Source organism: Lagopus muta, chromosome 6 (genome assembly GCF_023343835.1).
Source record: "Lagopus muta isolate bLagMut1 chromosome 6, bLagMut1 primary, whole genome shotgun sequence".
Classification (NCBI taxonomy): Eukaryota; Metazoa; Chordata; class Aves; order Galliformes; family Phasianidae; genus Lagopus; species Lagopus muta.
This window is the reverse complement of record NC_064438.1, coordinates 16,322,071-16,340,743: the sequence shown is the minus strand read 5'-3', so window position 1 is coordinate 16,340,743 and position 18,673 is coordinate 16,322,071. Positions and strand designations below refer to the sequence as shown.

Here is an 18,673-nt window from a genome sequence, read left to right as displayed (position 1 = left end):
GCGAGAGAAATACCTATACCAGCTGCAAATGCAAGAGGATGGCTGGGACCCATCTTGGATGAAGGAAGTCACCACAACAGAAGGTGACGAGGAAAACAGATGGTACACAGAAGCAAGCCAGCACAAAGACAAAACGTAAAATGACAAGGGTCATCAAGATGTCTCAGTAGTCAGGATTAAGAGAAGGAAATGTCTAACTTGAATACATATATCCACAACATTTATTATTCATGTGTCCAGCTATGAAAAAATCCAATTACAGTGACACTGATTGTAGGTTTTAAGCTAAGGAAATTATAATTTAGTAAACTGTAAGAAAATAAATTATATATTACAGATTATTTGCTTTCTCTAGCCTGCTTGGAGACTTTCCTAGGCTTATTGAGGAGTACACTTCTTTTTCTGCTTGTTTTTCCTTTCTAGTAGAAAGTGTCATCGTTATACAAACAACCCTCTTCTTCTTGTTTGTCCACTGTTACTGTCACTCTTTATATTAACACCAATGAAAAAACACACAGTACAAATCATAGAATCACAGAATTGCAAGGGTTGGAAGGGACCTCAAGAAATCATCGAGTCCAACCCCCCTGCTAAAGCAGGGTCCCTACAGCAGGTCAGGTAGGTAGGCATCATGCACAGACCAAGCTTTAAGAATGGAAGGTGAGTATTCATCTTTAAACTCTTCTGTTAAACAAAAAAGAAATTTAGCAGTCATGGAATATATGAACGCCTTCATTAAGACTTTTAGAACTCTGAACCAGGAAAAAAATATTCTGCAAAGAAGGCTACCCTTACTAGATTTTAGAAGGCAGACAAATATGTGAAACAAAAGGTCTGAGGAGAAAATTAGAAGCAGCTTTCAAAATAACACTGCACAAAACACCAGTGTGTTAGGAGGGGAAAAGGGAGGGGGGGGAAGGGAGGGGAAAAAAAGTGGAAAAAAAGAAAAAAAAGAAGCCAAGCCAACAGTTTGAGTGCTAGGATATTTAACACTGCCAACTCAAACCCATCAAACATTTTCCTCCTGTCCACTCTGCTGCTCCCCTTAACACTACAGTACTTCTGAAGAGAGGAGCAAGAAGAAAAATGATTGCACTCAATTTGCATAAGTGCACAACACGGGAGATTTATGAGCATTTATAACAGCCAAATCAGCCAAACAAATTGTCTGAAGAAATGCAACAGTAAGCTATTGGGGTTCTTATGTCGGTAACATCAGAAGTCCGTGGGGAGAATCAAATCTTTTATTATAAAAATCAATCACAATTCCCATTCTGTTCCTCAAACCCTAAAAAAAAACCTGAGTGCCACTAATTTAGCCTTCTTCCCCAAGAATGAATCCCAGATAAAAAGGAGCCGACAGCTGGAGTGGAGCCAAAGGAAAGCTTTCAGGAGCAAAAACGCAGAGAACAATGTTAGTTCTGCATTTGGAATTTTACATGAAACTCTGCACAGAGAAGACAGGCATATCTGGCTACACGGCTCAGAATATACATTTATTATGGAGAACGCTGCCTTTAAAAGGAGAAATAAATTAGAGATTAACGCCTTTTATGCGAGCTGCGAGAAGAAGAATTCCTGGAGCAATTCAATTCAGCACAAGGAACAAGGTTTCTTTCAAAAGTCACCCTTTACTGGGAAGGGCGCTTCTTTGCAGGGAGCCTGAACTGAGGAATACACAGCTCCTAGCTTTCTATTTATAGTCATTCAGGCAGTGAATAGTCTCATTCCAAATGCCACAAGGCATACTCACAACCTTTTATTCCAGAGACCTGATTTGTGTTTCATTTCAAAAGTCCAGCGCTATGAAAAAAGAGGGGGAGGGAGGAGAGCAACAGCAACGCAACAGGCAACAGAAACACTTTCTCAACTTTTCCTTTATGAAGCTGCAGCTAGAGTGTGGAAAAGAGTTTTTCAGAAACTTCCCTACGGGAAGGAGAAATGTGCGAGCTTTGGAAACGCACGCATTTTCTCTCATTAACGCAGAATACCAACGCCCTGCAATTTAGGCGAGTCTGGGGGAAGGAGGAAAAGGAGTGAGGGGTGAGAGCATTTCAATTACTTGGCTTTGAAGGACCCTTCTGAATGAGAAAGAGACAGAAAACACTTGTCAAATGCAAGTTCAAGTGAAAGCCACTTCTGCCAATGAAGTGTGCAGATGGCCGTGGGGGTTCCACTGAACCCTAACTGGGCTTCTATTATGTCTTTATTGCTCACAAAAAGGCAAGGGTCACCTTCAGTTTAGAATAAGTTAGCTTCCTTTCCCACAGAATGACTCCGGTCAATCAAGCCAGCAAAGGAAGTCTTCCTTTGAGTGACTGCTATCCCATCAGTACACAGAAGAATTTTTAGAAAGGCTAAATAGACACAAAAACCTTTGGTTTCATCTACACTGCAGACATTTATAAGAAAAATTTCCCACCGCTGCAAGCAACCTCGGCAGTCCTAGGGTAGGTTGGTGGTGGCCGTCACGTACATACATCAGATTTCTCTCTTGTTAGGGCCAGAAGAAGCAAGTCTAAAAATCAATGCTCACAACTTAGTAAGATTTGACACAAAAAGCAAGTTCTACGTTTCTGTTGTTAGTATGCATTCTTTAGAAACATGAAAATCCACATAGCATCAGGGCCCCTTTTCCTAAAAGCAGCCAGGTCCATGCATTTCACAACCCAACGCTCCAGGACTTCTGAGGCAGGCATGTGGTGCCTTCTGCCATCCAGCAGCTGCACTGTGGGCTCGTTGCTGTAATGCAATGGAAGAAGAGCAGCTTTAGTGGCCAACTTCACTTACGGAAAAAATCACATTGAATAGAAAAGAGTCTAACAGAGATGAAGGGAGGCGTGAGGACAAGAAGCTGTGGAGAAATTTACCAGCAGAAGGAGCAGCCTTCTATCATTGAAATTAAGGTAAAGCAGAGCAATCCCTATTGCGAGGCAATATCAGCAGAGCTTTTCAACATCATCTTCTGCAGTGCTATCATCAAAACCGAACCCTTCTAAAGAAAAAAAAACAAAAACACCAACCCAAAGCCAACAACCCAAACTGCCGCACGCACACAAAACACTGAGGTTGAAGTAGAATAATGTTAAAATTTGTGTTCGTGGCACTAAACTGCATTCTTTTTTTGAAAAGCTCACACCTTAATGTCAATAAACAGCAGAAAGGGTGCGGCGTCCTCCCAGCCGTTTCAAAGGATTAAATCTGGAAAAGAGAGTTCCAGACACTGAAAGGTCAAGCATCTTCGGTACTTTCCTTCCATAATAGCAGCAGAAAAATAATAGCTGGGGAAAGACTTCACACTAGTGAAAAGTCAGTTCCCAAGCCATGGTGACAAATAAACCTGATCATCTGGTGGGGTGCACTGTGCACACTGACACAATTATCCCTAAGACAGAAGCAAATGGCTCCTGACCCTGGGATAAAGCAATATTTGTGGGGGTCACAACTCCTGGGCAACAGCTCCTTATCTTCCTCCCAGGTCAGAGGTGAGCTGTATGGCAATGCTCTGAATTATTCTTGGAAAAGGGAGAGAAGAGACACTACTTATTCTGAGCCAGCAAATGCACTGGGTTCTCACTCCTACTCATTCCTAATTCCATGCTTCATAGGTAGAGAAGCCTTCATACAGCTAAATGCAAAATCCGTCTTTTAAATACAGAAAGAAATCCCAGCAAGGGAAGCAAAGCAGAATTCGCTCCCTAGTAAAGGGTGATTTGACAGCAGATAGCCCAAAATAATTCTTCAACAAGAAAAGAGAGCCTGAAGTATGGAAAACTCAAATAGTTCTTCAACATCGTAGTTAAATACATCCTCAGGATTTCCTCTTGATAAATATAGCAAAAGCTGCACATACAGAATTAATTCCTAAGCAGTCTGCAAAGACCAAATTTAGATGCTGTCTGTCTCTTTACAGAAGTAGTACAAAGCAATACAACCCCTGGAAAATGGGCAAGATTTAGAGATTTTTATGATTGTTCAGCAATAGATTAAACAGTTGTAGAAGGAAATAATACCAGCACAGATCCCATTGTAGAAACACTGAGAAGTATTTAAGTGGCATGTACAAGCAGTTGTGGATTTCCACTTTGAGGATGCTGGATAAAATATCAAGCTTAGCATATAGAGGTCTGAGAGAATCCCTGATCAAGAACATTCTACAGAGGGTCCTCTTTGAATCAAATAATTGAGAATCCCCTCCTAGTGCACTGGGAGGGTATGACTAACACAGCCCACATTTTCTCATGTACTCTCTACTTGGGAAACGAAGCCTATGCTCCTTCAGAGTGGGGTTTCACTGCAAGGCTGGTTTTGCTTCACTTCTTTGCAGATAAACATTTCTGGCTATTTACAAAGGTGAACGCGAGGTCAACTAGCATGAACTTTGCAATTGGAGCAGACAGCACTGAACTCTTTGGTGGTTTTTCTTTAGTTCCTGGAAATTGGGAAAAGGAGGGAAGAGAAAAAGTTAACCCAGTAGCTCAGCACAACACTTAAGAAAAAAAAATTCTTGACTGCAAAACAGATTTGTCTTTACTTTGGAAAAATCTATTTACGTTGTAAGGGACACCAGATAGCAATCTTCACCCCAGACATATAAGCTGTCTTTTCATTATGCTGGGACTACAACATGAAGAACTAGGGTCTTCAATTTGATCTTAAGTTTAATGGGAAATCAAGCTTAAAGAACTAAGAACACACTCATGGCACCACAGGCTGCAGAGAAAACATCAGTCCAGGGCACTTTCCTTATGTCCTTATGAATACTGGGCTGCTGCACTGCAGCCAGAAGGTCACGCATACGAGAATAACTGAGGCTAAGTCATCATTCACTCGCAGAGGAACCCACTCCATCCCATCCCAGCCCATATAGAAAAGGTTTTATTCAAGATTACTGTAGAATGGCAAACGATAAACATGTCCAAGAGAACCTGAACACAGGTTGAATTGGCCAAACTTTGGATGCACACCAATACCAAATGCTGGTTGCAAATTCTTGAAATATTTTCCCTCTCAATACTGTCACATCTTTCTTATGCTCAGGACTCAAATAGAAGGCCACCTGACAGCTAACTCACTGAAAGGGGAACAGGAGTAAATTCATGGTGATGAGTGTGCCTTCCTTCACACGGATATCTCTGCTCCGTGAGCAGTTCCTCATTACAAAGTTTAGAGCAGAAAGGTGCAGTACTTGCATTTCAGTAGCTAACGCCTCTCAATTTGTGGACAAGGATCTCACTTTCTTCAGCAACTACCATTCTTGGTAACAGTCCTCTTGAAAGCAAACAAATTCCACACAGTGCATAATATGTAATAATACATGGAAATTCCTAATTAAGCAGGAGGCAATTTGTGGACAACTTAGCCTTGCATTTTGAAGAATGGAGCTAGAAGGCTCTATGCCCTTTTAGTAGGATGTGTCTGTTAGCAGGTAGAGGCTGACTATATTTCTGCATACCAGAAAGAGGCAGTCTCACACCAGGAAATCCTAAACCAGAGTCTGTCTCACAAATATCTAACACAGAGAGTTTAAATTCATCAGAAAGTTTTAGGATCTGAAACTGTTCAGGGGTCTGACCTGCTGAAGATTACAGTGCACTTATCTCAGCAGTCTCTGCTCCAAACTACAGACTGGTGTGTACAAGGTTCAATCAACTATAACATCACTTATTGGGTAGAAAGCTAGCTAAGACAGATAATTCCAAAAATATTTAAGCAGAAATTTGAAAATTCTTTAGCAGACAAAGCTGAGACTCCAACAAATCCAGGCCAGTCTCAGCTGAGGTGGAGGCTAGGGAGGTGAAGGTTAGGGAGTCTTGACTGCAAATCTGGTGATGAGGCTGGTGGTGCAAACAGTACCACAAACAGAAGAAGACAGACTGAGGAATCTTGAAGATGAGAGAAGACACTCTTCCTCTTGCTAAGAGCCTTCTTTCTTCTTCCTAAAGACGCAGACCCTCTTTTCACTACTGTTCTGCTAGGCTGGATATCATTTTGTAAAATTAGTATTGCTACAGCACTGAAGTCAAAGATGCAACTTCCTTCCCTTCCAGAAAGCTTGCTTCATCCCAGCAACATCCCACTGGGAAGAGCAGTCAAAACCGGTTTGTCATCAGTCCTAAAGTCCAGTAACTGCCATAAACTTGTGACGATATTTCAAGATAGCCCTTTCCTCAAATGACTCCTCCTATCTGTTCCACAGTGACTGTCTGGCAGTTGCTAACAATTTGGTCCCATGCTCACTAGTATAGATTATTCCCCTTCGGAGCCCTGGAAGATAGTTATACACCTGCTCTTTGGACATTGCTGCATACTTGGTGCCAATGCAAAAATATAATACAGAATATTTCCCATAGGGTTAGTTACACTGCATAATCTTTTCAATCCCTTCATGGGAAATGCCAAAGCAAAGATTTATACTCTAATGTATCAGTTAAAACTTCTAATCTATAAATATTGTTTTATTTTGTTTTTGTTTTTGCCAACAGGCTCAAAAACGAAGTGCAATGTGTGAAGTATACTCAGACTTGTATAGAAAGCACAGCTTTAAACCAGATTGCTAACTTTTCTGCAGAAAAAACTCTGCAGAGACTACTCCAGTTTAAGCAGCTGCTTGTTCTAAATGACATCTTATGGTGTTTAAGCAGCACACTACTAACAACAGACTAATTATAAAGATGGTTTCTTTAAATTTCAAGGACAGCTCATGTAACTGCATCTCGGAAAATGCTTCAAGTGAGTTCCAGGATTGACAGCTGGTGCCGACTCACACTTCAGACGTGAACATCCTATAAAACTGTAAAGAACTACTGCACTTAATTATAAGTCTTCTGCAAAGATAAATGAAGGACAGTAGCTGGGAGGTGGGGAGGCGAGTAGGACTAAGGGAAGTTGCCAGAAGTCTGCACAACGTTTATTCCAGGAATATTGCACAAACTGGAGTAAAACGCATACATAATAAGCGGCACCTGAGAATTCCGTAATTGCTCATTATGCAATTACACCTTAGGCACTGCAAGCAAATGCTGAAGGAATAACACACGGGAAACATGGCTAACCACAAAATTGTTTTTTAAGGAGAATTAGGAAATTCTACACGTGGATGCCATTGGGCCTTTGCTTCTCTCTCTGCTGGAACCCTGTAATCCTTATTAATCTACTGTTCGTTCCTGGAAAGTACCTTTTCTCGGTCAGTAAAATCCAAATTTCTGTTAGATTACTCTGTGCCCCTTACTCACAGCCAAAGCTGTGTGGACAAACACATGATTTCAACAGACATGACTCAAAACTCAGTATATATTTTTCCTTGCCTTGGACTCTGCCAAACCAAGCACAAATTTAAAAAGCTGGGAACAATGTTACCACAGGGTGCCAAATTTGCAGTGAAAGCCCCATAGGCTGCTGTCACGCAAAGTCTGACAAGCCTTGCCAAATGGTTTCTTCAGGATACAAACTGCTTGTGGAGTGACTGGGCCCTTTGTATTGCAGCTGAATGCTGCAGATGGGAAGGTCTCTGTCAGGAAAGAGTAACCGCTGTTTTCACGGCATGAAGTTTTAGACACACAAATAAGAACATACTCTCCTGGTACAGAACACGGCTCGGCACTCTGAACAGCTCTGCAGCATTTCTTTTCTATTTGCTGAAGAGTGCATGCAGAAGTAATGTCACAACTTGTTAAAAAAGAAAAGTGTCAGAAAAGCAACAAAATAAACCAACGAAATAACCAAACATTCACAGTACATTTCAAACCCATGGTCTAGCAAAAACAGGACAGATGCCCCAGGCTTATCAATTTTCCAAGCTGTATGAAGTTGAGCCACTTCTTTAAGAACTTGGGACACAAAGAGGCCTTCCTGCAGGTCTAAAATATCAGAGAAAGCAGAATACTGAACAGAGAAATGAACAAGCACACAGGCTGAATTCATGCGTTTTTCCTAAATGGAAGGCAGTTGAATACATAGCATAGAATGAAAACAATTCTGATCTACAAGTAGTTTCTCAGAAAACTAGAGGAAATTGTACAGGCTTATACAGGGCACTTCTCACATTAACAGGCATCAGGCTTAACTACTTTTCCCTTGGACAGAGTAAGTGCATTCTGCAAAGCAGCAGAGATAATGCCTTAGATCGTTCAACTTTGCACATTCTACACGGTAAGCTGTGGGACATTTAGAGACAGGTGCTATTGGCTGGACAGAGGAAAATAGTGGGGATGAGAATTTCTCCTTTACCTTATGCCTCTCCTGTAGATCTTAGGCTTCCGAAAGATTTTCAGTTAGCTAATTTTTGGTTTTAACAAACAGTAGACAATACACTTACACAGACAGAACAACCCACCAAGACACACTAGCTGTGCTGGCGAGCCCTTTAAATTCTCTTGGCAAAAGAATGCATACATGAAAACAATGAATTCGTGTTGAAGTGAAGAATAACTTCAATAGAAAATACAAATGGAAATGTCCCACCTCGTATACCATATAGCAAGGCTTGACATGTCCCTTGGCTAGCAGGGCAATGCTAAATACGGCTTACTGGGAAAACCTGTGGTACTGAAGGAAGCTCTCAAACACCAAAATGCTTCTGGAAAGGACTATAAGATTGCAAATACGTCAAGATAAATAAGAAATGTGAAATACAAACCATTAGATAAACCTTAGATATTCTGAAATATTTCCACAGTGCAATTTTCTGATCTTTTAAGGAGGATTAGTGAAAGTAAGCCTTACTGGAGACTGACGTGGAACCAGCCAATACCTGAGCTATGTCAATAACCACTTAAGTCATGCAGTTCTTTCCCAAGTGAGCAGAATATAAATGTCTGGCTCGCATTCCAAAATGGAAACTGGAAATTTATTTTCTAATAGAAGTTCTGCATTAGACATTTAACATTCACTTCTCCTGATAGCATGCCAGTGCCACTTTAACTCACACAGCTGCACAGTACCAGTCCAGAACAGACCACAACACGCCACTTCACAGCACTGGTCAGAGTCCCCGGCAAGCATCCATGCCACTTTTCCCCATTATGTCCTAAGTGGTCCTATTCAGGTGTTTGTGAATGTCAGAAAGAATCTGCTCAAGACAACAAGCAAAAGCAAATTCTGAGCATGAAGATAAAAAGTGTAGGAAAAAAAAGCTGGGGAGAGAGAGTAGTGATTTAAAATGAGAATGTTTACACCTGCTTTAATGTATGAACATGTAAACTCACTGCTAGAAGCATGGAGATTTAAATATTTAAATCTTTGTGCTAACAACTAAAACTGAGTTGCACAATATACAACAATCAAAACCTAGGGATGTCACAATGTGCTTCATGTAAGATTATCTTCTGTTCCTAAGACCAAGTGAGCTACTCTTCCATTTTTGTGAGCAGCAGAGAACCACAAAAAGTAAGTATAATAAGCAAGACGGAGGGAATAAAAAGTCCTTACTTTGGCTTCTCTGACTTTCCTAAACTTTGATGCCAAACCAAACAGTACCATTGGCTTCACTGTCTTACAATGAAGTAAGACAGACTGAACAGACAGCTTAAACCAGCAAAATGAATTGCACAATTTCAGTTCCAGCTACAAAAGGTGGAATCTGGAACGTTCTCTTTCCTACAGCCTGAAAGGTAAGGAGGGAGAGGACTGCATCAGAAGTCATCAAGCCCAGCACACCAAGCCACTGCCAAACATTCAAGTTACACGTCTGAAGCTAGCAGACAGTCTTAATTCCCTTCTTCCAGATGGCAAAAACTTTAGAGAGCACAGCCATTACCAAAGGCCTCAACATTTATTTATGCTGTACATACTATTACCCCGAATAAGGTAAAACTCAACTGATTTCACAGGACTAGCATGAAATTTCAATCTTGCTTTTAAGTATCATCACAGAAATAGACTGTTTTAACTGCATAGTCAAAACACAATCTCAACAAACTAGCTCATGCCATAGGAAGAAAACTTCATTACTATTTTAGAAAGAAGGGGGGAAAAAAAGCTCTCTTTCTTTCTCACATTTTGGTTTGGCAATTCTATTTACAAATTTCTTTCAATTAACTAGGTTATTCCCCTTAATTTACTTTGAAGCCGTTTCAAATTCCCTGGAGAATTCTCTTTTGAAATTAAAATACTCAGAGCTAATTATTTAGCACCTTTAACATTCCAACTGTTTTTCCAGCATCTTTGTGAAAGATAAACAACAACACACCACAGATAGCTCAAGGAACCTATTGCTACCGGATGCCCAGAGCATTAAAACAACATATTAAAAAGGAACATTTGTCAATATGACAGCTCTAATAACAGAGCACGAATTCTTGAATTTGCCTGACCTCAGGTCATATCTCATGCTGCCATCCAAACCCTCAGATTAATCATGAACTACTATAGTTAATTTAGGTTGAGGTTCAACATCCAATTTTTCCTTCTTTCTCAGAAATTGGAGCAAAAGGGGCCAGTAACCAGGTGAACACAACAGCATCTTAAGCAACTGCTCACAACTATTCAGGCCTTCTCACAACATCCAGCTGTACCCATATTTTTCTACTTTCTCTTGGAAAAAACCTCCTCCTTATTTCCCGACTAATATCATGACCGTTCTGCTGGCCATAGGAAAGTAGTGGAAAGCTGACAACCACTTTATGAGTTGTCTGACCACGTAGCCACTAAAGTCTGCGTAGCGGTTCCTGAGATGTCTTCCTCTCTTTTCTCACACCTCACTTTTATTCTTCTCAGCTGCCTCAAACTAAACAGACCTACTAACGCAAGTAAGCCTACTCCTACACACAGACCTCCAGCAGTTTTACAAATGCATCCACATGACATTTATAAAGTGGTTGTAGATCAATATTCCTTGTCAATGAAAATGACCAATCCCCTTCTACAGCACAATATTAACAAGCTCGACAAATTTGCTGGATCACCTCTCAGACAAAAAACAATAATTCAGTGAAACATCAGAATCTCATGGATACACAAAGAAGCCCAAATTGCCTTGCCCCAGAACTAGATTCTACATTTTACGGTTATTTAACTTATCACCTTCTGTTCTCGGTGAAACTACTTCAAGACTCAGTTCCCTGTAGCTCTAATATCTGTGGTAGCATTCTTCACAATTACTGTTTTAGATTAAGATTTAATCATGGGATACTAAGGCAAAAACAATGGGAAAAAAGGCATCTCTTAGAACATCTCAGGCCTCCCAAGTGCAAAAACAACTTTTCTTCCATGTATCTCCGGACAATACATACTCATCAAGGTCCTGAAGTATGGATCTCTAGGGCCTCCACATCCACCCTCTCCTGTACAAATCTTGCATCAAGTCTTTGCATGCAGCAATTTCAGATGCTAGTTCCAAACACCACAGACGAGGCAAAAGTCAAGAAGGTTATACCTGTGTATCCCATCTGTTGCAAAGGCCCCAGATCAAACCTGAGATTTCAAGCAATTAAACTATACTTTCAGCAATGCGTTTTTAATTGTGTAATTCTTGACATAACACAGCACCTCTTACAAATGTTTTCTGAAGTAACAAAACACTCAGATGTGCTTCCCTTCTCAAACGTGTCTCGTTTCATTCATTTTAACACTATATTTAACAAAACAAGAGACTCCTCAAAAAATGGATAAATGATTCCAAGATGCAAAGCTGCACATAATAACAGCACTTGTTTTCTAAGAATGCCCGTGGGATCAGCTCTTACCTCAATTTTATCTGTTTTTGCATCTCCCCAGTAAAGTTTGTCCTCTTCAAGATCCAATGCCAAGCCGTTAGGCCAACCTAGGGATGTATTCACCAGAACTCTCCTCTCTGATCCATCCAAATAAGCACATTCTATCTTTGGACTTTCACCCCAGTCTGTCCAATACATGTAGCTGTAAAGAAAAGGGCAGAAACAGTCAATGCATGTAACCTGCAATACAGGAAGTGTCAAGATCTATTCTATTTTTGAAAGAACTTGCTAACTTTCTGCTTTCCAAACTTAGCAAATAAACCAACCAACTTGAACTGTAACCTTTCTGCACAGGGAGGTTTTGGAGTCTCCTCTGTGACGATCTTCAAAAGCTGCCTGGATATAGTCCTGGGCACCCTGCTCCAAATGTCCCTGCTTGAGTGGAGTTGGACTAGATTGTAGAATAGCTTGGATTGGACATCAACGGTCATCCAGTTCTAACCCCTGCCCACACCTCAGCCATTCTGTAAATTCTGTAAGCAGTAATGATAATCTAAAGTTTAACAGTTAACTCAAAGTACTGAAAGTGTGCAGCAGCCTGGTTCTTTAACAGCTGTAATGCTGAAGATACAGAGAAAATAAGATTCAACCAAACACACAACACATTTTCATTTAAGAACACTGGTATTTAGCAGTCACCTTCTACATGCATAGCATATGTATGTGATAGAAGGGAAAGCTTGTCATGTCTGGAACAAAATGAACATTTGACAAATAATATACACACAGCCTTGTAATTTGCAGATTCTCAGTTTCAAGAGAGCACAAACTGGACCCAAAAGCCTACTACTGCAAGGCTACCAATGAGAACAAAACTTACCCCATGACAGGATTGAGCACGATTGCACGAGGTTCATCTAGATTTTCTGATATAAGGATCTTTCTCGATGTCCCATTCAAACGGGTCACTTCAATGCGGTCTGTTCCAGTATCAGTCCAGTACAGGTTCCTTGCCACCCAGTCCACAGCAATTCCATCTGGATGGTTGATTTCTGTGGTTACCAGAGTCTGTGCTCCTGAGCCATCAAGGTACGCCCGACGAATTGCCCGAACATCATCATCAGTCCAGTAGATGTAGCCTTCCACAGGATCATAGTCTATGGCAATTGCATGTCTGATATTGTCTATCTGCAGAATAATGTCAGTGAAGTCTGGCATGTCCAAGGAAATCCTTCTCAAGTCAGTCCTCCTAGCAAGCAGCAACACTTCTTCAGCACCTGGGGAGAAAACCATTCATAGTATTGCTTTTTTCGTTGTTGTTGAAGCCCTAGCAACAGTAATATGAACACTTTAACACAACACAGCAGTCTGTGAATTGCTGCTGTCACTACAATCAGAGATACATTCAAAACAAGGAGATCCAGCTTTCACTGAACTACAGACTTGTCTGAACAGGGAGTTATTCCTAAACACTTCTCAACTAGCTATTTGTGCTGGCACTCTCATTTCACAATGACAGCATATTTCTCCCAGCCTTCCAAACTAACATGGAACACTGCACTCTCAATCTAAAATAAGGACATCCATGCAAACAGTTAGCTAGTCAGTTGATTTGCAGCAGCCCTCCATTAGCCAAATAAAAAAATTACATGCAAGTGAATTCCCAAGGAGCACACCAACAGCCAGATCAAATGTATTTTGACTCATGCAAACATGCAGCTTGCAGACACCAAGCTCCAATTTCCAGCCTGTACAGCAGCCTACCACATTCTCCATGGAAAAACAAGAACTGCACAGCACTAGCAGCTCTGTTTCTGGAGGTAAAATAGAGTTGGTAGTAACCAATGTTTAACAAAGATTCCAAACCAATACTCATAAAGCCATTCTCGAAAAGACTGCTGGTATCAAATCCCACTTGTGTCTCTACCATTCCTCCAAGTAAGATCACAATTTTAATTTCTTTTTTTAAATATCAGCCACATAATGGATGTTTCCCAAAACTACTTTTTCCTCTATCAAGAAAGTGCTAATGGAAGAAGTTACAAAAGATAGCCAAGGCTAAACACAGAACAATGCCACTCCTTTCACTAGCACAGACCAAAACAATAATTTGGTGGGGTTACGTCCAAATAGTTAATAACATTATACAGAATTGCCTAGCTTAGCCAAACTTTCCGCCAGCTGTATCACCATGTTAGATGCATTGTTTGACAGACAAACACTATCATAAATAACTGAACTAACAGAAGGATTCAGGATTTCACAAACAAATTACATTAAGGATTTGTTTCAGACAGCCCAATAAGAAAGCAAGTAACAGCTACAGCAAACATTTCTTATCTGGTCAAATCTGACACAAAACTAAGGCAATGGGATACTTTTCTCTCTCTCGTGCTCCTCCATCCCACTGCAAAGTTTTACTGCAGTAAGACAACCTGCAGCACACGCACTTCAAAGACTAACAGAGTTTTCAGTATTTTCTTTCTGGCAGTTTTTTCCTATCAGTACAAAACCAGGACACAGTAAAATATAAGGTTGCCGAAGACATTTTTCCCACATGCTTCAGCACCTAAAGAGCAATACATGTATTTTTCCTTCTTTCTCTGTCAGTTTCGGAACTGACAAGTGTTTACATGTTAGCAAGACTCCAGAACTGGAAAGCAGAAGAAGTCACTTCCATTTTGTCCAGTACAGGAAACATCAGCCAGAGGTGGTAACTGCCAGGTCCCACCAACTGCCCAGATTAAATGAAAACGGTCAACACGGGACGCCTCTTCTCAAGACCACTAAGCAGAACAGAAACTCAAATCCTCATAAGAACACTCTTCTAGAAGAAAATTTCATCTAAGCGTATGTATGAAGCTTGAGACTCAGAAGAAGCGCACATCAAAACCAAATTCATATTCCCATCAGGAGCAGGATGGTACCGGTTTCCAAATCCAAAAGCAGATAAGAGTTTCACCTCCCAGTAATATCTCAGAAACTCCTAACAGTTCTCAGGCTGCCAGGATATGATAGAATGAAAAGAAGGGTCTACAAGAGCAGCATCTGAACAATATCCAAGCAATTTTCCCAAGTGAAGTGGCACTGCCCTCCTCCTCGCTGCCAGCTGCTTGTTCTCACTTCACTATCACTCCTTCCCATGTGCAAGCACAACAGGCAGCAAGGTTATTGCTGCAAACCACACAAAAGAGCTGATCTAAATGAGTTTTTAGCCAGATCAGTTCACTGCAGAGCTCCATGAACACCTGTGATGGCACAGGGAAGGCCTCTGGTCACTTGCAGCCCAATTTAAGAAGGGAACAGCCCAGGGTGACCAGCCAGCTTCTAAGGCTTCTCTTCTCCTTTGCTCCCTGAGGAAAACACAGCAACAGTTTTTCGTTCATCAAGATTCCTTTCTGTTAAGGGAACAACTTGTACCAACAATTACTAGAAAGCACTGCTAGTAAAACTACTCTTCTTTCAGAAGCTTTATAAATCTCCTGGAAAGAGGAGAAAAATAATGGAAATCCCTAAGATGCTACTTGGCATCTTCTATTGTGCTTAGAAGTGATGACTGACATCCAAACAGTGGAAATTAATCAAGTGCTTTGACTTGATTAAAAACAACAAAACAAAACAACACGTTGAACAAAAAATATAGCTTATATCTCCCACTTCCTCCATACTTCTTAAAAGATCTTTGAATGATCAACTGTCTGTAATGGCATACAGTACAAATGAAAGGTGACACTGCCAACAACTCTATCTACTCCAACTACTCTACCAAATGCAAGACAATTTCCTTTCTTAAGCAAGCAGAAGACCAGAGCTGTTACAAGTGTCTGAAAAAGCTGTCTGGGAATAAAAGAACTTCAGAGTCTGATAAGCTCTTCTATATTTCAAGGACTACCTCAGCAAGAGTAACCTCAGGGCTAAGCGGACATTTCTGGATAGATAACAGGTCCACAAGAGCTTGGCTAGTTCCTAACATAATGACAAGAATCTGCTTTCAGACCTTCAAAGCAATAAGGGTTTGTACTCAGAACTGATCAATGTAATTAGAAATGATAATTTTAGAAAGCCTGTTCAAATAGAACAATGTGTCAATGTTGGAGGCAGCAGAAATCACCTGGATCCTGGATATTACCTCAAATAGTATAGGTGGTCCACCCCTACACAGCTTCTTTATAGGAAAAAGTACCCGTAAATATTATTTGGCAACACAAACACACACAAAAAAATTAATTTTCTAATTTAGTTTTCTAATAGTTTAGTTTTCTAAAATAGTTTTCTAATGCAAATTAAGATCACTCTCTAACAGCCAAAGGAAAAAAGCCACTGGAGAGAGCATCTGCAGAACTCAAACAGCAGGCTACAATAGCATAGCAGCAACAGCAACAACAAAATACCTGGTGAAACAAAGTTTTACAGTTTGCTTCCATGTTTCTGAAATGTTTCACTGGTAGGAGTCAAAATAAAACCCCAAGCAAGCAAAAAACTCAGGCCCCGATACTCAAGAATGGAAAGGGGATGCACTTGGTCAACAAAACGTTCCATAAAAAGCAGAGTAGGGATAAATACTTTTAGCTCAACTGTGTCAGGAAGTGAGCAGCACTGCAGCTGCTCAGCCACCCACAGCACTTGGTTTCATATTCACCTTGCCTTCTAATCTCCATTACATTAACGTCTGCAATCACAATCTTAATATTGAAGTATGTGCAGTGTGAAGCTAAACAGCACCAAATATCTGCATACAACTGATAACACAGCAATTACCAGCATTACATGCATTTCTAAGACAACCAACATTACAGGTATCACTGCATGGGAACAGACAGATAAGAATCAAACGCGTACGTTTTGCCTCTTCACACAAATGATTGCATCTTCACCTTGGTTCATGGGGAACAAGGTCAAGGTTGAATGTACCAGAGGAAGGAATCAGCAGATCAAAACTTAAGGCCCAGATTATACCCGCAGGCGCTGGCTAAACAACAGGCTGTAAGGCATCATTAATATCCTCCTAAAAACCATAAATAACAGCAAAACAGCAGTAATAACCTAACTCAACTGTATCTCATCTAGCTGTTCCATGTACACATTCACTTGCATGCAAAATAATATTTTGACCAGGAAAGCAGGAGCAGAGCAGTCGCTACCGCTTGAATCAGCAATTGCAGCATGACCATAACCTCCTAGCAAAGGGAAAGAACAATCCTGTTTCTAACATACCCAGCCATTCAAACTTTTTCTGCAAGCTTTGGGAATATTCTGCACCATAGACATACACAGCTGAAAACAATCATGGAGAAGACAATTTGGCAATCCAGGGCTTCAGGACTAGACTGTTTTCTCTGTTGACCCAACTGACCAGAAAAAGAATAACAATAATTCCACTTGACAAGTAGGACAGGACGGCTTGTTGGTAGTTGAACTGAACATTTTTTGGAAAATTCTTCTAATTTTTAACATGTCTCTAACTGACATTTATGGAAAAAAGAAATAATAAAGGGAATGAGCTACTTGACTGATTTAAAGTTCTGGCTGCTCGGCAGTTTGTGTTGGAGAGATGCTACTGCTTAAAATGAAGTCAAATTATTACACAGCAAGGCTCTTGACAGGCACTATCTACATCCTTAGACATTACAAGGCATGTGAACAGAGGAAATGTGAACCCTATGTCTTGTTACGCCCTCCCTCACATCCCTTTCAAAAGCTGGTAGAATTCCATCCTGCTGGACAGTTTCTGACGAGTGCAAAAATCCTGGCCTTTATTACAACACACTCCAAACGTTACAGTGCTTTTTATTACTGTATTTTCATCTATTAACGCATTTCTAGTATAAAAGGAGTGAAGTTTGGCACCGGGCTCTGAGCACAGCACTGTGAGATGAGAACTTATCTCAGCAGCGTTGTTGGTTCTTTCCAAAAACCTGGACAAACACGCTCGTCTGGCTCATTAGTTTTATCTGCATCATGGAGGCATTTTGATTATTAATGTTGGTAGGAATGTTTTCAAGGCTACAGAAGTGTTACGTTGTGACTTGTCTGCTGTAATGCTAGATACCCCAGAACCTGCCTAGCACATTATTATAGTGAGCTGTTTACCTAGTGCTGGAGTGCTACAGCATTTATTTGATTAAACTGATGTGCAAACTGATGTCCTCTCACTGTACTCTTGTAACCACACAACCAAGAGATTCCCAGAGAATCGCTATTATAGCACAGTCATGTAGAACATCACACCACAATCTCCTCTTCGCCCCCCTCCAGGGTACATGAGGGAGAATGCAAACAACCCCAAGTTCTACAACATTCACAGTTTATGAAAAGTCCTCTATGCAAACCGTAGAACAGAACACCAGAAGGAATGAGGCCACTCTAGAGTTGCCATTCATTTAAAAAGACTCAGTTTCAACTCTCACCAGTTTAAAACTTTTAACTCTTTGTTTTACTTAAGGACATTGTTGGGTTTTTTAATTCACTAAAAGCATTCTGCAACCTTCCATGGAATTTTCAGCATGTATGATACTCATAAAAACCCATGAAATGTTCTGCTAAACCAATGCTAACAATATCTCAATTTAAAAACAAACAGAACAGAAAAATGCAAGGCAGTTATTCTCACTTTCTGAAGACTATATTCTCTCTTTGCAATCAAGAAATCCCACAGAAGCAGGTTAGGAGACTTTTTTGTTTGTACATGTGACGCTTTCCTCCCATTCCCAGTACCCAATTATTTTTAATACCCATGCTAGGTACAGTGTTTGCTTTGATTTCCTTGTTTTGTGCGCTCGCTATTAAAAATTCATGCTTCAGCGCTGAAAATGGCAGCTGCATTCTATTTGCAAAATTAACTGCAATCAGAGCTGACAGCAGTGAAGCAGGCCATCTCACCAGCCTGACAAGAGCCTTTTTTATTCTTCCCTTGGCCCACTTCACATTTGACAAGTGACAAGACGTCTATAATACAGTAACAAATGCTCCAATTTATTCACCCAATCTAAACAATCTAAACAAATGTAGACTGCAGTGGT

The 18,673-nt window shown here is 40.6% G+C and overlaps 1 protein-coding gene across 2 annotated transcripts in view; it reads right to left on the bottom strand.

The window, feature by feature from the left end:
* Positions 1-18,673, bottom strand: part of LRP5 (LDL receptor related protein 5) — a 135,810-nt gene that overhangs the window by 51,030 nt on the left and 66,107 nt on the right. For both annotated transcript variants that reach the window (XM_048949683.1, XM_048949684.1), the window contains exons 6-7: positions 12,535-12,931; positions 11,685-11,856 (exon numbers count right to left, since the gene is read on the bottom strand). In XM_048949683.1, the coding sequence (XP_048805640.1) occupies positions 11,685-11,856; positions 12,535-12,931 (569 nt within the window). The remainder of the gene's footprint in view (positions 1-11,684; positions 11,857-12,534; positions 12,932-18,673) is intronic.